Here is a 25,150-nt window from a genome sequence, read left to right on the forward strand (position 1 = left end):
CATCCATCCATCCATCCATCCATCCATCCATCCATCCATCCATCCATCCATCCATCCATCCATCCATTTTCTTAACCGGCTGTTCTCACACGGGTTGCAGGCTTGCAGGTGGGTGGTTATCCCAGCTCTCTTTGGGCAGCAGGTGGGGCATACCCTGAACTGGTTGTCAGCCAGTCGTAAGCCACACAGAGAAGCACGAACATTCACACACCTAAATTCAATTTGGAGTGTCCAACATAACTACCATTTAAGTTTTAAGGAATGTGGTAGAAAACTTTAGTACCCAGAGAAACCCCACACAGGTACGGAGATAACATGCAAACTCCACACAGGAAGGCTGGAGCCGGAATCGAACCCAGATTTTGGATGATTCCCTCTGTTTCATTGAATCAAATGGGTGAACTACGTAATATTGCAGATTATCAAAAATTCTACAAGTCGTGCATGAAAGCAACTAAATGCAGTTTGATTTTCCCCAGCAGATGTCACTAGCGGGTCAATGATGCCACACACGGATACACTCAAGGCTAAACTAAGCGGAACATTGGAGGCATCTTGCACACAAATATGCAGCAACTTGTAATATGCCGAAGTATCTTAAAACAAATCAATTTCATGCACGTACTTGGCACATGTGTTCAAGGGTCGGAACTTCATGAGGCTGAATGGGAACGCAAGATAAAATAAGTGACCCTTTGAGGAAAGTAAAACGTTGAGTATTTAAAGTCCAAATATAGTTATGATCTCATGTTAAGATTCACATGTTGACCATTGTTTTTTTGTGTGTAAATGAATCAGCATCATTTTTGCACTATTTGAAAAGGCATATATGTCACACATTCGAATATGATCATTTATTTAGGCCGCAGGGAAATAAAACTTGACATGTGAAGAAACAAATCCATTCATTTATTTGGTTTTAGTATGCTATGAGGGGCATACAAGTCTTGAACACGTGATAAAACAATTAAAGACCATGTACCTTCAATGTGAAAACAAACCTACACTAAAAATAAAAAAACACACAAATTTTGTCTAATAAGAGACTTAACACCCTCCCTTTGCTCTGTCCCTCTTGACTTGGTGACAGACCTAAAAGCCTTTTGTTGCCATCTTAGCCAATGGAGACGGATGACGACAGCGGGCAGCTGAGATATATAAAGAGCACCCTTTTTGACCGCACTTGCACATTTTCCAGTGACACTTCTGCACACTCACACACCTCCATGGACTGAAACTAGTACAGACGACGCCAAAAACAACCATCATACTACACGTGATCGGGCAATACGTTCATCAGATTTGGTCAACTTGCAATAAAGGCACACTGGAACGCACTCCCCCCCTACCCCCCCCAACTACAAAAGGCAACTTCTTGGTGTTGGATTAGATGCTACTCTGATAAAGACAGGAGCGACGCACAGCCAATAGAGGGGATTTACCTGGTAACGTGAGTTAAACGACAAAAGGAAACAAGCAAAAAAAAAAAAAAAAGTTGCATTGCCTGGTGTCCACGCATCGTCATGTCGAGGTATAACTTCTTATTGTGCTTGATGGTGCTCATTTCCCTGGGACAGTCGGGGAGCGATGAGCCCAATCTGCTGCTGCCTCCCGCCAGCGAGACGCCCACGGATGCCGGCCTGTCGCTCCTGGACGAGGACGCCGGTTCGCACGAGTGCTCCGCCTGCGTTTGGAGGGAACAAAGCAAAGTGCTGAGGCTGGAGACCATCAAGTCGCAGATCTTGAGCAAGCTGCGTCTGAAGCAGGCGCCCAACATCAGCCGGGAAGTGGTCAACCAACTGCTGCCCAAGGCGCCTCCGCTCCAGCAACTCCTGGACCATCACGACTTCCAAGGAGACGCGTCCTCCCAGGATGAGTTTATGGAGGAGGATGAGTACCACGCCACCACGGAGTCCGTCATCACCATGGCTTCTGAGCGTAAGTAATTCTGTAGCTACTTCACCACTTCCGACACGCGCACTGTGCGTAATTACGCAACTCGGCCGACTAGAGTTTCTGACACCGAGTGACACTTTTTTTTTTTTTTGCTGTTGCTGCTGCAATCAAATAGACCATTGCTAATTGGCTAATCAGCTGTTGGTGGCAGCTGTCAGAAAGAGATTACGTGTGAAACTGATAAATCAATATTCAGCCAGCCTGACGATGACCCTTGTCACCGCGAAGCAGAAGGCAGCTTCAACACGGCCTGATGGACTTTTTGTTTCCACGGTGCAAACAATCACTCTGCTAATAATGATGATGATAATGACGGTGATGATGGTTCACCAAGTGTGTGCGTGGGCGCGCGTGTGCGCCCGGGTGAGTGTTTGTGTGTGCGTTTGGAACAGGCAGCTGTTCTCACGAGTCCACCTCCTGCTGCTGTCAGCGTGTGGAAACCTTCCCTCTTTTTTCCCCTCGTTTATGTGCGCGAACGCATGACAAAGCAGCCCGAATGTCAAGTGCATTATTAATGATAACGGAGCTCTAAATGTGGGGAGTTATGACGACACGGCCAGCGGACGAACAATTTGCTGGCGTTCTTCTCGTTTGCCATAAATGCAATGATAAACCGCGGGGAGCCCCCTAGGAGACATTTGATAAAATTACTGCTGAACCCTGGCAGCTGTGCTCTATCGCTCTTTTATAGGCGCCTCTACCGGTCTCCCTGCTGTTCATCGCAGTGAGAAAAAGTGTGTCCAAAAAGCTGCCATTGTTCCCCTCTTGCAGCGGGCCCCCCTCGGCCGCACTTGCCTTTTTAAATGCGAAGTTTATAGGCACAGCTCGTTTTTTCCACTGCGGGTACACAAAGACGGAGAAGCACTCGGGGTCGAGGGGAGTGTGTGACCTTTTCCTGCAGGATCGTGGGGTTCAACAACATTTACACACGTAATATATTCTGCACAAGGCGTATAAAACACGCCCCAAATAATCGGCTCTTACAAGGCGCTCAACAAAGATGGCCCATGTTCTCGAAATGTCTACTACGTTTCTTCTCATAGTGAACTCCTTCAATCCTAAAGACATTTTTTACATTAAATCCTATGTGTGTGTAAGTATGTACATATACTGTATATATATATATATATATATATATATATATATATATATATATATATATATATATATATATATATATATATATATATATATATATATATATGAATTAAGGAACAATTCAATTAATTTGAGTAATTAAATAGTAATCGCTCAGATCCTTAAGTACTAAGGTAATTGATTATTTTTAGGTATTCAAGTACTTGACTATTAAAGGAATAAATTACTATAGTGTTTCATTACCGTAGTGCTGGAATACCCACAATAATTGATTACTTTGCCCTTTAATCATACTAATCAAGAATCAATTAGGTGCTGAAGTTATTGATTATTCTACTACCTAATTATCTGAGGTAATTGATGTTTAATTTATTTAGTACCGACCTTTATTGGACTACTCCTTTAGCCAAACATTTGGACTGTTTTTGTTTGTTTATTTATTTGTTTGTTTTGTAACTGTAAATAAGTACTTGGGATCGAACATCTGGACTAAAAAAATTCAAAAATATATCTTTGGGATTGAATGAGCTCATTTTTACTTGCAAATGCATCTTAAATAAATCCACCCATCCATGTCTTTCATCTATATTCTTTATAGCACTCTCGGTGAAGTATTTTGACATCTTAAATTGCAACACCAAGAGGTTATTTATGTAATTATCTTTATTTGAAACTTCAGTAACTTTTATTAAACGTTGTCTACACTTTTTCCACAATTGCAAAAGCATTATTAAAACTTCAAAACCTTAAGCACAAATTCAGAACTTCAATTAACATAAAAAAAGACTTGCAACCAAACCTTGGGTTTAGATTTTAAACACAGGAAATAAAAATGTATTTGTCCATTCTTACAGCATTTTGCAGACAATACATGAAATAATTCAGAGCACAGTATCCTTGCTACAAAAATTGGCATTCAGCAAAAAAGTGTCATGGGCGAAGTGACATCTACATTCAGCACATTCACCAAAGAAGAGAGTGCCTCCATAATCTTGGAGTCACTATGGAAAAATATTGTATAAGCCATATGTTAGCTTCAAAAGAATTTTATCCTGTTCAATTGGTCTGATACTGAATTGTTGTGTGTATAAGATGGTAGCTGTGTTGGAGTTTTCTACCTGTGTTTATAAGTTTGGAACATAAGTGTGTGACAAGGTAAAAGGAAAATGTGGTTCAGAGAATGATTCAGAAAATAAAACACAGGGGGCGTCCTTTGAAATGCAGCTGGTGCATCTGGCAGCTTGGTGGCTGAAAGTAGACAATACTTTATACCTATTTGGAAGCATACTACTACATACTCATGCTCATTTTTTATTGAGGTGCAAGAAGACAGATTCTGGACAGTGTTGACACGTGGTGGTCTTCATGAGTGGTAAATGTCATCATATTTAATTTCCATTATCGATATGACACAGTTAGTACTAAATTATAAGTATGGGAAATTAATTCATTGAATGCTTGATTTTTATTTATACTATGATTAATTCTGTAGTTTTTTTTTTATTTTAATGATGGCCCTACCAATATGTGTTTGTTTTTTTTGTTTTTTGTTTTTTAGAAGCCGACGTTGATGCCAATGTTTGGCAGAAAAAAAGTACTGATTACTGATTAATGGGCCATTTAATTTAAAAAAATAAAATAAATTAGCATTTGTTTCTTCTAATGCATTTCAATAAGCATCAGGTACTGTATATTCACAGCTCGGCCTGATACCCATTTCCCATAAATATTATAGGTCAACTGCAAATATTATATAATATTATATTACATATTATTTAAAAGAACTTTATTTTTAGGTTCCTGGAATTCATTCCATGGCACAGTAAAATAAATTAATGAAGCTTTAAGACAAGTTTTACTTTTATCCAAGAGCTGGTTTGAGTACATAAAGGTAAAATGTCAAAACAATCGGGGGACATCAGCCATTTGGCCAATTATTTTTGGAAAAATCAGCTAATTTAATAAGTCAAACCCTGATTATTAATACAATCTTTATTTTATATTTTAAAAGTCAGCTTTTTAACAAATGTGACACACAACAACTGCTTGCATGGGATCTGCAAAAATACCAAAACCTAGTCTAGCCTGCCCCTACAAAGCCTGTGCTCCTTGCAGCAGACTTGCGTTGCGCACTCAAATTGAGCCTTTTCTTTGTTTCACATATTTAAAATTAAAACAAAAGATGAAGTATATTGGTTCACTGGCCTGACTTCCATGCAAGGAGCGTGGGTTCTATTTCTAATGAGTGAGGCAGTGAGTTGCTTGTATCGTCGCTATTTTGTATGTATCCTGTGTTATGTTTGAAGTCATAAATCAGGAAGTCCAAATATGTATGTGCTATCTTCTCAAGACGTAACCGATCTTCATGCACAATGCAACTTGATCAAGTGTTATTTGGGCCCTCTTGTGTGGATGACATCTTTGCTCAATCAGTCATGTTTCCTGCCAGCTGCAGTTTTTATCATTCTCTGCTTCTCCCCTAAAACCACCTGCCTCCACCTTACCCCTTCTATCATACCCCCTCTTCTATCGGTACCCATGGAAGAGTTAAGACCAGTGCATCTTGCTTCCGGCTGTGACGCTTTAGTGGGTCCCACGGGATTATAAGTGCCTTCCTTTTCTGCCTTTCTGTGAAAGAAGAAGGACTTCAAACAGTATACTGTTCCACGCGCACGTCAAACCCAATCACCCTTTCACGGTCATGCTCACTGCCTTTGACGGCCGTGTGGGTTCACACAGTACATACTGAACTGGACCTGTGCCAGAGTTGCTTCTTAGTATTCACTCAAGGTATGTGTGGGTGCCCCAGTGGGGGTTTACAGGGTCCATGCTTCGGAGTGGCTAATTACTATGAAATTTCATGGAAATGTACAGCTATTTATATCATGGAGCGGCATTTAATGTACTGAAACATCCACCTCCATACAGTATGTTCTGGAGGTAACATTGGTGTACATTTCATGCTTAACTAGTGATGTGCAGAGCAGTTCAAAGCGGCTGTGGTCTTTATTAGTAATAATTATGTTTTGAAGCTCAAGGCCCATTTGTTATTTCACATCTGGGCCTGTCATTAGTGTTTTAAAAAAAGTTCATTTTAAAGCTGCCACGGCTTGTCACTGGAGCGATAACTTTGAATCATGTCACTAAATATTGTGACATCCCGATTCCCATCATTTTGGCTTTGAGCACCACCATAGTGGATTTGAAATGAGATCTCGTGTTATGTCATTTTTAGTCGACAAGTGGCAAAATATGTTTGTGAAACTATTGACTGTACACAAGGAAAACAAATTAATTATAGACAAAATTATAACTTTTTACGACTGAAAATGATTGAATAAGTGGATTATCTGTTTAAGAACGTTTACTTGTCTTGACTGTAGCAGCACTATATGGAAAAAAGCGATAATGTTTTGCCTGAAGGAAGACCACGTTTCCCATGATGACCATTGCAGAGCGTTATAAAAACCTAAGCTCCCCGTCACCTGGATTTGGACAGAATTACACTTCTCTTTCCTCTGGCTCATCGCAAACTATTAAGCTGTTGGGTATTTATGTCTTATCGTACAATTTCCCGATTGCTAATGTTAGCATTATCATTTTTATTTGAGCCCGAGTTGACGTTCTCATTCATGTAAACAATGGGAAAAGAGTTTATGCCGGAAAGCAGTCAGCACATTTGGAGTTTTTTGTGTGGCAAGTTTTCTGCCACACCTCATACTCACTTAGTACCAATAAAAATGATAAAGACCCGCTCATGCCATGACAAAGTAACATTCAAGTAGTTGAAAGTCAATGCTTCTTCTGAAGAGCTATGAAAGTATTTTATGAAGGCTTAAAAGCTCCTAAGTGGAGGAGCTGCAGATCTTCAGCTTTCATTAATATCTTATCAGATATAATATCAGATCAACGATATACTGTAGGGATGACAACACTTTGTAAATGTGCCTCCCACTTTTAACCCAACTAAAGTAATGGGACAAATTAACAATCATAAATCAAACTGTCAGTTTTTAGCACTTGGTTGCAAATCCTTTGCTGTCAACTACAGCTTAAAGTCCGGAAAGTAAAGACATCACCAGATTTCATCCCTCATTGCTGTGTTGCAAATGTGTTGTCGTCAGCAAGCAAAATGCATACTCATTTGGATTCAGGTCAGGTGATTGACTTGGCCATTGCATAACGCTTTGAAGAAAAAAAAGTTTTAGCTGCCTTTGCAGGTTGCTACAGGTCATTGTATATCTGCAGGGTAAAGTGCCATTTAATGAGTTCTGAAGCATTTGGCTAAATATTAAAATTGTACTGTTGTCCTAAACTTTATGGATCTGAATGTACATTGCTTTTGCCTACTACTCGACTTATACGTCATTGGAAGACACAGGTATGTCAACAGTCTTGGAGAAAGTACAACACTATATTTTATAACCTGTAGGGAATGAAATGGGTTAAGAAACCTATTTCGGATAATTGAGATTCAAACAAACAGTTCTAGAAGCGATACATCATATTTGCGGAAACGATTTCAGTTACTGTAAAGATTCTGTCCTGTCATTTTTCTGAGAAACTTTGAGCCTGTTTTTGATACCAGAGAACCCAGCTGACAATATTTTGATCCTGCAGAGGATCTGGAAATCACTCTCTTCGACATTGTGCAAAAAAAAATTACATATTTCCATTGAACATGACATTGATTGGATTTTCACACTTTCCTATTGTCCAGGTTAGCAAATGAAAGGCTTGAGAGAACCTATACAACTGAGGTAGACTCAGTACAACCCCAGGTACAAGCATCTGTACAGTATATGAAGCGCACGCTGCTAGAAATACAATAACATACAATGTTGGACTGGTGTCACCACACATGGACGCTAGAGCACACCCGCGCACACAAACACACACAGTCGCACACACGCTCAAGAGAAAAGTTCTCCTATTGACAAAAAGGGTCACAGAGTTCACAGCTATGTGATATATTGAAGAGGAGACTATTAACCTCATCAGGTCTCTTTCTTTGGCAGCAAAGACGAACCGGTAGTAACTTGAACACTTATCCCCCACCACACACACATCCACCAACCACTCCCACAAAAAAAACAAGTCTTTTATAGTGTTGACCCTATAAAAGGGTCATTTCCTGAAGGTGCAGGAACCATAAAAATTAAGAGGGAGAGCGCTAAAAGGACAGCGCAGAAAAAGCCGGACTGTGTCTTCAACTCACTGGTCGCTATTTGCGGCAAGTCGGTGCCTATGTGAGGTTTTTATAGATTTATTTATTCCACTGAGGTCTCAGTTTGACGATGACACTTGTTCGCCTTGTGTTGTGGCCGCCATCAATGGCGGGACTTCAACGGGAAGATTGCTGCTGAATTGTTTGGCCGCCGGGGCACGACCGGTTTGTTTAAAAAGAAGTAAAAAGTCAAGAAAGGTCTGCTGGACTGTTGAAATTGCACAACATACTGTCAACTTTATGGCTAATAAAATTTCAAAGGGACCAAAGTCTATTAATACAAGGACAAAATTTGCCTGGGACCTCTGGAATCTCGCTCCCTCCACCCTCTTTCCTCTATTCCCACGCTCCTCTGGGCCAGTCCCAATAGGCTGACTTTTCCTGCTAAATTTGCAATATTGCCACAGGATTTAGCACATATTTTATGAAAGAATTATAGTATTTTGGATACCTCCTCCTGAGACAGATCCTTTTCATTTAAGTAGCTGTCATTTATTTTTGGTCTGTATCTTTTGACTCATTGGGGCTACCCTACTAAGTCTTAGTGTGCTCAGTAGAGGACATCATGTCCTTTCATATGATGTCCTATGTGTTTGGGTGGGCTGTCTTGCTGTGGTATTAGGGACACAACAGTGGACACAAGTGAATAGGTTGGGTAGCAGAAGACTATTGGTAAGTGCATTTTGATGGTGCCTTGTGTTAAGGAAGAAAGAAGAAATATCTCACTGGCTTGTGCTGCTTGGCTCCTCTGCAAAACATTTTGGGAGTGTGCAATGGCGTTAGGTGCATCTTGACTCATGCTGTGTGTACAAAAGGGGGTGGAGGAATGAAGGCAGTTAGTCCGTGGGGAGCAACAAGCAGCCCAGCTCTATCCTAAAGGGACAGAAATCATAGAAGGGTTTTATAGGTACACTTAAGGAGACTCGAAACAGATGTTTCGTTTCACTAATAAAGGAAATAATTACTTCGGACCAGTAATTAAGCCCTGTGTAGGGACATGGTTGGAGGTGCTGGTGGTGGTGGGTGGGGGTAGGAGGGTGAGAAGATAAAATGGAGCTCATTGAGGGATTATTGTTCATGGAATGGATGCGTTCAGCCTCTGTGTGGTCGTATAGGCAAGGCATCAGTTTATGGTGGAATCCATTAAAACTAAGAGGCGTTAAAGCGGGGAAAATGCAGAGTGGGCATAATGTTGGATCCTCTAAGGGGAGGGAGCAAATGTGTTAGAAGGCAGCACAATTAACAGCAGATTCCCACATTTTTATCCCATGAAAATTTAATTAGCTTCATTTTAGCAGCAAACGGGAGCAGGCTTTCGTTGTATTCATCACCGCATCACCCTGTGAGCTCCATTAAGAATGTTATTGAGATGCATGGCCCAATTACGCTTTTGAGAGTTTGACTTGGGGAAAGGAATGGTTTTATGCTGTATAGATATTCCCTACCGGTATTAGAGACAGATAATTTAATCAGCAAAAAAAATAAAAAACAGGACACCTGCAAGACCTGCTCATATGACGGAAGTTTTACGATTAAACTCAAATAGTCAATGCACATGGGCAGCAGCTGTTTTGTTGTTGTTGTTTTTTTTTTTTTTTTAATTTCACTAGTATCGAGTACAAAGATCATGCATACTGGATATTCACAGTGCTTTCTACTTCATTGAAGTGATGACTTGTACTGTATATAAAAAATGTAATTAGCAACACACAGCAAATTATGAAATTTGGGACACATAACAGTAGGAACATTTTGACATTTATTATTTAAAGGGAGTATGTGTAAGAACACATGTATTTGCAGGTTTTTTAAATTTATAACAATTTAATTTATTTATTTTTAATAAAAAAACAGTCTAAATCTTACATATTGTCACTTTAAGAACATGTTATTACTTATAAACAAATATTATTTTGATAAAATGGCAACAACTGCCAATGATTCATGTTCACATTGGTGAAATGAATATTTTTAAAAGTCTTGATATGGTAAATTTTTAATGTTAATGACCAAATATAATAAATAAATAAGTAAATAGCCCACAAACAGTTAGGCCCCTACGGAGCCTCTCTGGTGCCCAGGTATGAAAAAAAAAAATATCCTCAGTTTACCAACCCATACCCTCGGTTAAGTAATTCGTTCCCTCAGTTTACTAAACCGTACCCTCAGTTTACTAATCCGTTCCATCAGTTTACTAATCTGTACCCTCAGTTTACTGTAAATGCTGTATTGAAGGGAGGTGTCCCGGGGAGATGACGTGAGAGCGGGTTGAGGAGACTGAGCGTTTGGAGTGAGTGTGGACTAAATGGTCCCGACGGGGTACAAAGCTGAGGGTACGGTTTACTAAACTGAGGGAACGAATTACTTAACTGAGGGTAAGGCTTAGTAAACTGAGGGTACGTTTTGGTAAACTGAAGGGTATGGATTAGTAAATTGAGTGTGCGGATTAGTGCAATATTTTTGTTCATAGGCTAGCACCAGACTAGCTCTGTAGGCCCCAAATTGTTCATTTTAAATTAAAGTTTTGAATTACCTTTTTTTTTTCTGAAACGTATTGAATGGATATCTTTTATCTGGACACAAAACAAAAAAAGTGATATGCCAATTTAAAAAAGGAATATTAAGAGCTATATCTTTTAACAAAACATGCCATATCCATATCTCAGTAGTCAAAGTTTTTAAATCTGTAATCGATTAGAACACACTCAGGTTATAAATATTGTTTGAATTGCCATTAGTAATTAGGGGTGTCATATAAGCATATTACTAGTGGTCAATTAACCACAGTCATAGTTAAAGCCTTTTTTAATCATGTAAATACAATTTGGAATCTCTAAATTTTTGCTCTCTGTATTCTGATTAGATCAGTTTTTCTGCTTTTTGTGCTTGAGTTGTTGGGGTTGAACAACAGTCTGAAGCGGACACGTAAAGGGTCTTATTTTGTTTGGCATAACCTGATGAAGACGTGATGTTGCAGGAGCATGTGAGATTCACCATTTGGCAAATTTCACTTAAAAAAAAACACACCCAAATGGTTGGAACACATTATTTGTAAACAGGAGCTATCTTACAGCAGGAGCAGCTCAAGTTTAGCTTACCACATAAATGCAAAGCACCTAGCTGCAACTGCAGTCATGGCTGAAAATAGCGACAAAATACTATCATAGCAAGCCATAGCAAAGCCAAATCTACTCAATAACTACCTGTGTTTGAACAAGTCTGTGCAGGTGAGGGTTGATGATATTTTATTTTATGTTATTATCTATGCATTTGGCAAACGATAAAAGAAAATAGTCCCTACTATACAGCAGAAATATTTTGACTTGTCACTATAACAATATGAGTATAAATTAACAAAAAAAATTCTCATTGAAAGTTTTTATCAGAAATGTTCTGGTTAGATTAACTAATTACAGATCCAAATCAATCTCTCACCTTTTTTTAATGTCTTGACAACCTTATTTGTTATATCGCCTAAAGCAAAAAATCCAGGTTTTTATTTAAATTAACATAAGAACAGCACTCTGTCCTTCCTAACTGTAAAAGCGGACTTCTGTGGCATATACGTACATCTAAAAAGTTTGGAAAACAGAGCAGCGAAATGACCTTACCGCCTCGCACCAAAACACAGGCGGTGAGAGTAGTGTGCTTTCTGCTGTCCAGCTGGCCACCTTATTGCAGTTCACTGCACTTTTCATCCCCCCCCTCCCCAATTCATCCCTCCATCCCCCCGAAGTCCTGCTGGAGACGACTATGCTTTAAAATGAAAGCACATGGAAAACAGATTCTAAAACCGCCAAAACTTGCGTTTTGACTGAATTTGGAGTCATCTTTGGTGTATGTTGTGCGTGAAAGTGTTGTTCCTTGTTTCTCTGTGTGTTTGTGTGCACTCAGCTAGAACAGAGAGCATTAGGAGGTGTCTTTTGTTGCTTCTGGGGAGCTACTGTGCTCAGTCCTAATAGGAGTCTTGTGCCTGCCGTTGTCTCGAGGGAGGGCTTCTGAATGAGGGGGTCTAACTTCAGGCCCCCCCCCAACCTCCACTCGCGGCTCAAGCCAGGCCTCCCCCACCACCTTCTCCTGTCCCTCGGGACTGGCCGAGAGACAAAGAGGGAGAGGGGCTGTGGTGGGATGGGATGTTTCGGAGGGAGGGGTACACCGTGGCCCCTGTCTTATTAGAAGGGTCGTGAACGTGTCACGATGATTAATATGCCGAGGTGCGTGGGGATACCCCAGAGTCACATTTATTCAACATGACGGCTGCCAAACACACACTCGCCACAAAATGGCACATTTGCATTTCCCATTAAGGAAAGAAAATATAGATATATATATGCAAATGAAACTCCTATCTAGATTTATACCAGGATGAGCTGTCTATTTGGACATTAACAATAGATGACCATTCTGTTGTGTCCTTTCACCTGGATGGCATCATGCATATAATATACAGTATTTACGGCTTCCTTTGTGGGCTGTTTTTAATAAATGGCAAGAATATTAAAGTTCTTTTATTTTCTGAATACAAGTTACAAATGTAAAAGTAATTGTGAGTGACGTTCCAGAGGTGGACAGCCATCTTTAGTGTGACATTGAAACGAGAAGAATGCCATAAAAATATGAAATACAATCTAAACTTTAAAGTCAGTCCTTGCAACCAACCATTTTTAATGGATCGCTGCAGCTTAACGTCCCTTGGGTAGATGGTTTTAACAGTTTGCTAGTCCTACTCTACAACATTACTCCATGTGATTATTTGAGGCTTGTAAAATGCCCTGTGTCTCATATTAAAATGGACAGCTTACTGAATAAACCCTTATGTTCTATATGTCGACCGGTACTTGAACGTATAGAAAACTGTGGGCTAACTATGCGTCACAAGTACCAAGGGAGTCAAGCAGATGCTTGATAGGCTTACCTGCAGGCCTGCTGTGCTTCCGCAGTAAAATTCATGCGCTGCATATTTTGCAATTATACCACGGGGAAATAAGCTGCTGTTGTAATGAAACATGGCAAGGAAAGGCAAACAAGGCTATTTCCTTTGGAAAAACACAGCATCTGTTAATACTTTTCTTGACTTTTTAATGTTATATACAGAGAAAGAGGTGCTCTAGTTTCAGGGGCTATACATGAGAATGATGCAGGAACGTTGTTTTTGTTTTGTTTTGGAAAGGTTTAAAACAAGCGATTGAGACTAGAACTGCTGTAGTAGGAATGCCAGGCCAGTACATAGATATATAGATATATAGATATATAGATATATAGATATATAGATATATAGATATATAGATATATAGATATATAGATATATAGATATATAGATATATAGATATATAGATATATAGATATACATTTTTTGGTCTGTTTATCCTCACTAGGTTTGTTGGCTTGCTGGAGCCTATCCCAGCCTTCTGCCCACAACGCAGAGTTCAATACCAGCTTGAGTATATATAAATATATATATGTGTGTGTGTTTTATTTGATTCACAATTAGTGTGTCCTTGAGCAGTGCCGAATGCGCTGATCTCACAAAATGTCTCTAGTCACATTTAAAACAGAGTAAAAAGTGCAGAACTCTATGTCGGAAATGAAACGCAGATGAGCTCCAATTTGCAAAGGCATCAGAACCAAAGCTTTAGGGCTTTTAGTCTCCTGCTGGTTTTCTGCGCTTTACAAGCAAAACTCACTGGCTTTTCCCCCAAGTGAATCACTCTACCAAAATGTGCTGTGTAATAAAGCTGGAGGCTGCCCCCCTCCTCCTCCTCCTCCTCCTCCTCCTCCTCCTCCTTCTTCTCCTCCTACTCGAGCACTTACAGGATCTATAAAGGCACAAATTGAATTCATCAATGAAGTTATTGTTTGACATGACATTGCTCATATGTCGGGCATGTGTTTTTAATAAAGATTCTTACTAATTTACTGGAGCTTCTCAGATTAGTCCTTTTTGAGAAAAAGTCAAGAAAGAGGAATTACATCTTTGCATTGTTTGGCACGTTGTTTGCTTTACTTTAGGAGGCCAACAAACACAAACTCTTGTCACCTTCATCGATCCGAAACAACAACTCGTCTTCGTTAAGTAAACCCCAAGCAAACCTTGGAATCATTCATTTGCAGTTCCGCGCTGATGAGAAAACACGTTAATTACCATGACCTCAGCAACCCACCAAAAAGGAACATATTGTTTGGCCAGCGTGAGACACTGTATTATTTACACGCACTAATGACTCGGCCTGGACATACAGGGCGAAGGATTACGTCTGTCCCCGGGCTTGGCCCTTATTCAACAGTGGCCTGGACTCTTCTAATGGTTAGTATCCCTCAATGTGTGGCCATAATTTAATTATGACTCTTGTTGAGCGTAGAAAAAAGAACATACAAAAAACCTGGGCAGTGTTCTCCCCCTGCCCGGTACTTTTGGTCACCGCCCTAATCAGAACCAAAACAAACGAGAGGCCTGTTGGGCTCGGTTGTGCGCCAACGATTCTGTGCTGAAAAGTCGCATTACGAAGAAAGACATATTAGCATTGCCATAGGGTCGACCTTGACCTTCAAACTCAATCTGGCTATTAGGTGTCACCCCTCCCCAGCACCTCTGAGATGTAAAGAGGCTGACGGTTTTGACCCCTGATCCCATTTCTTAACTAGGCCGAGGTGCCAAATAACCTTTTGACCCAGGAAGCATTTGCAGGTTGCCCAAGCAACCTCCGATTGAGCAATGATTGACAAGTCCATGCACATTTTATCTTTTCTTTTTCTGACAGCAGTCCATTGCCGAACAAATGACAGTATGTGACAGTTTATTCACTTACGTCTGGTATTGGTGTCAAATACGCTCAAGCCCAAATGGACAGATAAAATATTCTATTGTATTCTGTTAGCGCATTATTATGCCTGATAGGCGCGGAATAAATTTCCCTTAATAAATGAACACTTTACATGGAAATGAATGTATGAATGCAATGGATGGATGTCATTATATGGAGGTCTATGTAAATGAACCGCTCTGCACATTTGACATGTGGTGCCAATCGGCGAAAACACGAGGGGATCATGATAGGAATAAATCTGCCTATTTCAGACGACGCCTCATGTTTTTTGACGTGCACCTTAATCCAAATCCAAAGTAGATTTGCTACGAGACTGAGCTGCTTGAGAGAAAAAAAAAGTAATTTTGCTAGTTGTAATGCAGTGGTAGGCCATTTCATTATGACTGACCCAAGGGAATCTAAGGTTACCATCTGGCCACTGGCCACCATCACTGAACCTTGTTTTAATATGCAAACGGGTTTGTTTTTGCCGTCCTCATGTAATCACAATTGTAACCCGACTCATTTGATTCAGATGAAAAGGTCGACCATTTGCATAGCCTTTAGAGATGTGCCAAATAATCAATTCACAAATGAATCAAAATTCTTATTTACCATGATTCAGAATCAATATAAAATGTCCACAAATCAATTTTATAAGTGATTAAAAAAAATTATCTTGTCAGCTTCTGCGTAACTATGCCAATGCCCACAGCCAAGGAAAAGGCAACAACATCATGTTAAACACCAGCGGCCGACTTCACAATAAACACACCAAATAATACACAGACAGGAAGGCAATGAAAGTGGTTCGCTTTTATTTTACGCTGGCCTTCCCAGCAGGGGTTGCTATCAGCTAGCTTTGCTCCTTCTCGCAACTCTGTTTTTATGGCCACCACGTCATGTTTATACATGATCTGGCAAAAAAAAAAAAAAAAAATATATATATATATATATATATATATATGTATCATATTCAATTGCTGATTAAGAACACTAAGAAACCGTCTGTCAATTGCACTGTCCTTGTGTAATATGGCACAAGTCTCCACTATTAGTTTTGCCCGCTAACAAAATGGTACATTCAAATGCTGTTGGACATTTCATGCTCAGAAAAAAGGTCCATCTAAGCATTCAGTGTTAATTACAGTAAATATTTAGGTATTATTTGGGTGCATAACGTTTCCATTTGTCATTCTGTTTTGCAAAAGCAGCAGACTGGAGTATGTCATGACCATTCTTTGCAAATCTTTACATTTAAGCAGACTGTTAATCAAATAATGTGTGTGGCGTTGTTGATTGGCGGTCAGCATCATTGGAACGATTTTTTTTTTTTTTTTTTATCAATCTCAGTGAGTGCAAACCAGTTAGGTGGAGGCTTTGAGGATGCCCTGACATGATTGCTGCATAATTTTTTTATTATGTGATATTGTTATTGATGATGCCGCATTCTTGCAAAAAAGTGAGTGTTGTGAGAATGTGATTTTGTATTAACATTTGTACTATCAATAGTTCTGTCTTACATTATTTAGTTGAATTAAATTTGATGAGTAAAAATTTATTGCTTTATAAAATATATTTATCGCAATAAACAAGTGGTGCACTGATTTATTCCAAATAATGCACATTCAAATTTTTTTTTGTATACATTAAACATTTTGTGTTTTAGTTAATATTTGGTTAATTAAGTGCAGTCAAAAAATCAAACAGATTAATTCATTAAGACTAAAATAAGCAACTTTTCACGTTTAACATTTGCATTTCATCTTTTCTCAACCACCTACGAATGACCTTCCCCATGGGTTTTGTTCCAAATGTAATTGTGAACTTTGAGCACAAATTTGCACGCATTCTTGGGAATCTGATGAGCGAAAAAGCAGCTGCTGAGAAAGATTAATATCGCGCATTAACAAATTAGTACTATATTCACAATTAACTACTGGGAAATGATGTTGGCAGAACTGACATAAGCACAGCGTTGCTGCTTAGCTACCCCTCGCACCAAATCAGCCGCAGATCGCTTATGTCCTGAATGAGGACAAGCCTTATAAGAAACCGATGGCTGAATGGAATGCTGCCTAATCTGTCACAGCATACCATAACAAACACATATAGCATGGAAATATGTCCCCCAAGGTGCTGGGAGCTGCACCGGAGTAACATCTGTTAAATCCTATTGGACACTTGGACACAGTGCTTTACAGACTTCGTCATGACATCATTGGACGATGGGGATGGGGGTGGGGGGCTCCTGACACCCACATGTCCCATGGGGCGACGCACCTAATAACAATTACGACAACAAATACAAATGATAATAAATTGGTTTTATATAGCTCTAAATTATGAACAATGTGTCAATGTCTGAACACAATAATTATTATTTATAAGCTACCAAAACACTGCTCTAAAAGTGGTCATTTTATAAGAGATTACACGTTTAGGATTACTCAGAGCAGAGGAGGATCTATTCTAAAAAGTTGGCTTTTCCTTCTTGTTTGTGCTTTCTAGAAGAAGTCTGAGAATTTTCAATATAATCCTGACTGGTATTTGGAGCTTTTTATAATGTTATATTATGCTAAGGCATTGTAAATGTTGGCATTTAAAGCGGAAGCAAACCTAAAAAAAGGTGTTTTATCGATTCTATTTGTTCTGTGCCCCCACTCTTCCAAACACAGTTTGTCGATTTATTTGGTGTTTGCGTTGGAGTATTAATTAAGAAGCAGAATCCACCTGCTCTCATCTAGTTCAGGGGGCGGCCATTTTGTCACTTGCTGTCAGCTAAAAATGGCATCAGTTTCTCACAACTCAAGTAATGGATTACCTGTTAACCCTTTCATTAACATGGCCACATTCCCATTGATATGAGAGTGTGCATACCTGTGCAACCACATTTTCTCAATAGTTTATTATCATGTTCTTTTCTTTTTTTAAATCATTTGGATTGTACATCTTATATTTCACATTAATGTTTTGAAATTGTTTTGGTCTTTGTTTTTTTTTGTTTTTTTTTAAACTACAAAAACATTCTACATCCGAACAGGAGTGTGTAAACTTTCTAACTATGGGAACGAGTTTGGATGAATATGCTGTCATTTTACATATACTGTATTATGCACCTCCCAATTTATATGTGAATACTTTTTTCAGCATGGCAGTGATAATGTTTATATGTCATTCATTGCTTATCTGCTTCATTGCATATTAATGAGTGTGCAATCTTTCACAGCGGAGCCACTGGTGCAGGTGAATGGGAAACCGAGTTGCTGCTTCTTCAAGTTCAGCCCCAAACTCATGTTCACCAAGGTTCTGAAGGCCCAGCTGTGGGTGTACCTACGGCCTCTGCAGCAAACCTCCACAGTCTACCTGCAGATCCTGCGGCTCAAGCCTGTGACAGACCAGGGCAGCCGCCACATCCGCATCCGTTCGCTCAAGATCGAGCTCAACTCCAGGGTGGGGCACTGGCAAAGTATTGACTTCAAGCACGTGTTGCAGAACTGGTTCAAACAGCCCCACACCAACTGGGGAATCGACATCAACGCCTTTGATGAGAGCGGCAATGACCTGGCCGTTACCTCACTGCGACCCGGGGAGGAGGGGCTGGTAAGGACCCTCAGACCTGTCCCAGGGACAAGGGATCCCCTTCAATACAATCTAATACATGTCTACTGAGATAGCGTTTTCACAAATTACGGTTCTTACCACATGCTATACAAAGAATAAAAAAAATAAAATAATAATAATAATAATACAGAACAGATTGTTTGAAGTTATTTGAGTTAAAAGATTAAAAAAAATCAGTCTCAATTATGCTTTGCAATCAATTTCATACAAACAGACATGACAACATAAAATTCACTGATGATGTAAGATATTTTCAAGTGTCATGTTTTGCGGACCCTTGGAAATGTGGCTAGAGAGCCTGAAAAATTCTGTCAAATTATACACATTTTAGAGAGCAAGGTACAAATAAGATACCAAAAGGTAGTAGAACCATGTAATACAGCAGCAGACAAAGGTTTTGAAAAAAAAAAAAAAAAAACATCAAGATCACATGGTCTCAACCAAACAAAATCCAAACTTTTACCTTTTGATAAGGCACAGCTCTGAATTGAAAGTCATTGCAGGTCAGGTCATAAAAGCTTCATCCACCTCATTAAGCTGACTGAGAAAATACTATTAAGATATGCGTCGTAGTTGCCTTCTTTGAAAAATCGAAATTATCAAATATATTTTGGTTTGATTCATTTCTTTAACCACTTAATTATTAATTTGGATAGTGGATGTTTATAATGTATGTAAGTTCTACATTAGACTTTCCAGTATGGAATAGTCCAGACTCCTAAGTATTCATGTCAATCACACCAAAGAAAACCAAGGCATACGTTTAAAAAATAGTAGAAGAATTATTTTGCTCAAGCGTTGCTTGTTGGAGTCATTTTGCAAACGTACTATATTTCTATGCAAAAGCCAAGACTATCATGATTGCAACTTGTTCTTACTGCCCCCAGGTGGCCAGAAAAATAGTCAATGCAGACGTTGAATCTCAATTCAAAACAGAGGTTGAAATTTGCATTGAACAGATAAATAAATCGCTGTTATGATAAACGAGGCCTGCAATTGTCAGGAATCTGATCAGACGAGTTGAAGGATACAGAAAAAAACCCGGCTTGAATTAAAATCTTTAGTGTTTAATGAAAGTGGACATAGTTTCCACAATAAAGAATTGGCTCCGCCAAATATTTGAAAGTGCTTGTTTGGCTCGTATCAAAGGTCATCTCTGGTGTCTTGGCTAATAAAGCGTTGTCCTCAGAGTACACAGCAGTGTCTGTTATTGTTCTTGAAGTAAAAAAAGTAAAAGATTCAAAACAAGGAAGAGTAAATAAGCAAAGAAAAAAGGTTTCCATTATCCTTTGGGACTTTTATTCCAACAACAAGGACCCTATAGGTCAAAATTGGTTTCACCCCGTTGGCCTTTCAGTTTATATCGCCTTTCTCATGCGTCACGTCAACTTCATCGTAGTCCAGCTGAAATCACTGAGGGAAGTGGGAGGCTTTGCAGAAATGTCACTCAATTTAGTTTGCAGCATTTTAATTATTTTACTTCCAAACAAGCATTGAATTGGATATTTGGTGACAACAAATAAGCTTAGTTTAAAAAAAAAAAGCCTGTTAATATCATTCTAAGATACAAAAATACACACTGTAGAACGTTAATTATTGTCAGAAATAACTAATGATGAAGGAAGCGATGGATTGATGGATGGAAGTCCATGGCTGTCTTATTCTAATATTTCAGAGTAGATTTATGCAGCATTGTGTTTAACCCTTAACTGGTATCTTGGTCCCCACTGGATCTTCTGATGATGCAGAAGAATGCCCCACACTGACCATATACTACAGAAAGGGTAATCATATATGTTTATAAATGCATCTATGTATGATGTTAAATGTGCTTTGGAGCAAATTAATCACTAATGACCACTGATTTATTATAGCTTTGTGTGCCATAACACACACTTCAAATTAATTAATTAGTTAGGTTATTTTGAGCTCTCCCGAAGAATGGCTAATTTGGAGAATAAAATTTACAGAAATCAACTCGGAACTCCACCTACTATATGCAGTGGAAATTAATCTTCATCTAGTGATGGCCAATATAAGCATAAAAAAAATCTCTATTTTTTCTTAGTCATTCTGGATGATTCGGTTTGATGTTCATAAATTGTTAATAAATTGTAATCAATTTTATCAAAGTAATATAATTTTCATAGATTCATACCGATGTAGTAATTTTAAATTAATAATAATGTATTGAGAGGTTCGATTGATCAAAAAATAAATACTGTAATGTGTGAAAATTTTCAGACAAATGTTCAGAATAACATGACAAAAAAGAAACATTCAAAAGTAAAACTCAACAACAAGCGGTAAAATGGCCGCTCCCTGAGATGCTAAAAATGGGTGATTTTTGTTCCTTACATCATATTCCACAAATCCAATTTGTTTGTATTTTTTCCACATGCAAAGACTCAAAGACATATTTATTTTAGTGTTGTTATTTTCTACAGTTTTCAAATGCTTGGCTAAATGAGGCTCTAGAAAAGATTGGAACCACATAAATTAAGTACTTATGTAATAATTTACTTTAATTACTAGGGCACTAAAGGGCTCAATCACTTTGGGTTATTAAGTACCGGTACTAAAGTAATTGATTACCTTACTACTTAAATGAATGGATCATTTTAGTACTTTAGTACCCAAAGTGAACAATTACTTTAGCACTTAATTTCCTAGTAATTGACCTAAAGTAATTAGTTACCTCTATACTTGAAGTAATGTATTACCTTAGTACCTTAAACGGACACTGTGTAAGATTTGACAGTTTTTCATTACAGACAGCTGGAGGTTCCGCATTTACCATTGGCCGTAGCTATAACAAACATGGAAGTGCCACCCTCCATGTAATATAATTTAATGATAACTTGACCTATGATTATATTTGTCCGTTTAATTAATGTGTTATTTACTTTGTTATCTAATTACGTAAAGCAATTAATTACAGTTGTATTCAGTTGGACTTGACTTCCCCTTTAACTACAGATTTACCATTGACTATTTACTAATAGTCCACCCGTCCATCACCCCCTTTATAACCACCTATTTCTATCGCCCCTGCCCCTGTTTCCAGCAGCCGTTCCTGGAAGTGAAGGTTCTGGAGACGACCAAACGCTCTCGAAGAAACCTGGGCCTGGACTGTGACGAGCACTCCACCGAGTCCCGTTGCTGTCGTTACCCTCTGACGGTGGACTTCGAGGCCTTCGGCTGGGACTGGATCATTGCACCCAAGCGCTACAAAGCCAACTATTGCTCGGGCCAGTGCGAGTACATGTTTATGCAAAAGTACCCGCACACTCACTTGGTCCAGCACGCCAACCCCCGCGGCTCGGCAGGGCCCTGCTGCACCCCTACCAAGATGTCGCCCATTAACATGCTCTACTTTAACGACAAGCAGCAGATCATCCACGGCAAGATCCCTGGGATGGTGGTGGATCGATGCGGCTGCTCTTAGGCTGCAGGGATGACACACGTTTGTGCACGTTCACCATTCCATCAAACCACCCTAAACGCGAATGGAGCTCTCCCCTGGCACCAGAACCCATTCCTTGGCACCAGATTGGAAAAAAAAAAAAAAGACAAAAAAACAACAAAAAAAACAGTGGGTTCCATTTCCTGAAATTCAAATGATTCTAACTTGTAGAAAGCTCTGTGTGAAATAGGAATCAAAAAAGGGACTGAGTGATGGAACTATGGTATTTTAAGTGAACGTGTGGTGCGGCTTCAGATAATGAGACAAACATGTTTTATTTCTGTTGTGTTTTTAATGGCATCTTTGTGAAAAGTCCATGTTAGTGGATGGAGATGACAGGAGACTCAAGCTTTCGGTCCCAAGTTTCAAGACATTTTAGTTCACGCACTTCCTCATGAGTGATCTATAAAAAAAAAAAAAAAAGGGGGAAAACATCAACCGGAATCCACAGTTAGCTTAATAGACATCCGGTTCAATGTTGTTTACGGATGTCTCGAGATGTAACGTTTTGAGGAGATCCAAAACCAAACCCTTAATCTATAACACCTTAGTGTGACATTCTCGCGCATCTACAAACTCTTTTCACTGCTGCTTTGATGTGTTTTATTTGGAGTCTTGTAAAAACTCTAAAAAAACGACAGCGTGAGTGGAAAGTATGGCTAGTTCTGCTAAAGCACCTATCTCAGATGTACAGTTAAGGCCAAAATCATTCATATGCTGGTCAAATATTGAGTTTGGGTGAATTTGTATTTAATGAATTGGGTATCGTTTTAGCGCCAAATGACACGAGGCATTAGAGACTTATGTGGGTTTATATTTGACATATTCCTAGTTTGTTTTAAATTATTCGCATCCTTGCTGTTTCACCAGAGCTGAACGATAACCATGCAACTAATAACATTGCACTTTAAATCAACATTTGGCTAAGGTATGAATAATTAGCATCTTAACTGTACATCAGGAAGCTGAGCATGCGGAAAACTTGACCTGATGTAAATAAAAAAAAAGTGTCCATGTGCTTAAACGACAAATTGGAAGTCATTATGATACCAGCAAGCCAGTTCACCGACCATTAGCGAGCTTAGGTCAAATCAAAAGGGACCCAACTGCAGCGACTAGGCAAACGGCAATGCAGATAATGCCACTAACCGTCATTTAGAAAACTGCATTTCAAAACCCCCTCCTCCCCTCTTCCCAGCTCATTCTCATCGTGAAGAATTGCTATTGTTAGTGCTTGAATACAGTAGAGATTAGTATGCTCAAAGTGTGTCTTTGTCTCCTGGATGTCTTAGCAGAGATATCCATTTGTTGTAAACGAAAGCACTATGCTGTTGGATCAAGGAAGAGCCTTCTGACATTATATATAAATGATATATGTATATATTAAAAGAAAAAGGCGTACGGAAACCTTTTTGGGGGGGCACTCTACCTTACCAACAATAAATTTTGCACTATGGCATGAGGAGGTAAAGTGTTATTTGTGTTTTGACCAAGCACAAGCGAGCTTGGACAGTATAGCCTCAAGGAAACGATTCAAACTTTTGCTGAGGAACCACGCGGAGGAACTAGAAAAAGTTATCACTCGTTTGATGTCCGGGCTTTTGTCTGAAGCGGGGGCCTGTCCACTCCACACATACATTCAATCCATCCTGGAACCTGGACGTCCTGTTCAATGCCAGCGGCCTGAAAGGCCTTCTTTCCAAACCTTGGGTGACAAGTCATGAGTGTAATACAATTCTGCATCGATGACTACAGAATGCTTTAACTGGAAATGGCCTGCCCACCTACTTTACTACAAAGTTTGCGAGACTTTAGAGTCTGATTTGCCTTTGTGTGTGTTTTAAGGGAAACGCGCCCATGTAAGCATGGGAGGAGTATCCAGGGATTGTTAGCCAAAGTAGAGGACGACATGTCGTGTGCTGTAACTTGTGTTGTCATTGCAGGAATTATGCTAGAATTTTTCAAAGGGAAGAAGACGCTGTTAGGGGGCAAGTGGTTGAAAAAGATTCAATTAGTCAATTGTCTATATTTATTCATATTAATGACCAAGTCTGTCTACCTCACGTTAGCATTCTAAAATAAAGCTAGCTTATAAAAATGGATTAAAATGTGCAAATGTACACTCACGACCCCCAAAAAGAGTAAAAGAAAACCACAGGGTCCCCGTACTCTCAGGCTGGAATGGACTTTTTGACAGAATGACTGATGCTCATGTGAAGATGGAATTAGCTGTGCCCACCATGGCCATTTTGAAATTTAGTCTTTGTATACTGGTATGTGTGCGAGTGTTTTCATAGAAATATATGAGAGTAAAAAGCCTCTATGTAAATAACAACCCAAATGTTGACATTTATGATGTTTTGGACAGGTTCGCCGCTTCTAATGGTTTTCATTCCTCCATTCTTTGTGTAGTTTTAAATAAATCACGCCAACGTTGTAGTTTAATGGTTGTGCATATGAATAATTGTTCAATTGTTATTTTTGCCCGTGTTGTTTATTATCATTTTTATTTTGTACAATAAATCATTTATTTAGCTTATGAGATTGGTGATTTACTTCTTGATATTTTGTTCTAGGCAACAAAATTAGGAAATTTGACATGTGAACTACTGTATACACATATGCTAAAGTTAGCTTATCCTCCTCCTGCTGTGCCTTGGCTCTAGACACAGTCCCCACTTTGCAACAGCACTCCATTTCTTGTTACCCCCAGTCCGCTCGAATAAAATGTCTCTCGTTCTTTACAGTGGTCAGCAGCCACATGGTAAGAAATAGAGGATAATTTGTCCTCTGTTTTATTTTTCTTGTTGGCGTCTCTAGTTCCAAATCCTGCTTGGTTTTCTCATCTTCTTCAGTTTGCTTCTTAAACTGGAAACTTGAACTCCCCAAAGCGAAGCAAAATCCTCAAAGATAGAGGTGAGTATATACAAGCATTTTGACTAAAATTTAGTTTTTATTGTACGGCTGATTTCTTTT

At 39.2% G+C, this 25,150-nt stretch overlaps 1 protein-coding gene across 2 annotated transcripts; it reads left to right on the top strand.

Moving 5' to 3' along the window:
* The first annotated feature begins 1,039 nt into the window (after window positions 1-1,039).
* On the top strand, window positions 1,040-24,713 carry gdf11 (growth differentiation factor 11). Of its 2 annotated transcripts, none has more exons than XM_088423297.1 (3): window positions 1,040-1,938; window positions 18,314-18,687; window positions 21,776-24,713. In XM_088423297.1, the coding sequence occupies exons 1-3, from the start codon at window positions 1,524-1,526 to the stop codon at window positions 22,154-22,156; spliced, it is 1,170 nt and encodes a 389-aa protein (XP_088279423.1). In that variant the 5' UTR covers window positions 1,040-1,523; the 3' UTR covers window positions 22,157-24,713. The 2 variants fall into 2 exon arrangements, with proteins under 2 accessions (XP_088279423.1, XP_088279424.1); XM_088423298.1 differs by having other exon boundaries at window positions 21,779-24,713.
* The last annotated feature ends 437 nt before the right edge of the window (window positions 24,714-25,150 follow it).

Source organism: Hippichthys cyanospilos, chromosome 9, assembly GCF_059441005.1.
Source record: "Hippichthys cyanospilos isolate Australia breed blue-spotted pipefish chromosome 9, RoL_Hcya_1.0, whole genome shotgun sequence".
Taxonomy (NCBI): Eukaryota; Metazoa; Chordata; class Actinopteri; order Syngnathiformes; family Syngnathidae; genus Hippichthys; species Hippichthys cyanospilos.

Bases quoted from the DNA above. Each gene is read 5' to 3' on its own strand.
- gdf11 (XM_088423297.1), top strand. From the start codon at position 1,524: ATGTCGAGGTATAACTTCTTATTGTGCTTGATGGTGCTCATTTCCCTG. The intron at 1,939-18,313 runs GTAAGTAATTCT...AATCTTTCACAG, and splicing joins CATCACCATGGCTTCTGAGC to CGGAGCCACTGGTGCAGGTG. The intron at 18,688-21,775 runs GTAAGGACCCTC...CCCTGTTTCCAG, and splicing joins GACCCGGGGAGGAGGGGCTG to CAGCCGTTCCTGGAAGTGAA.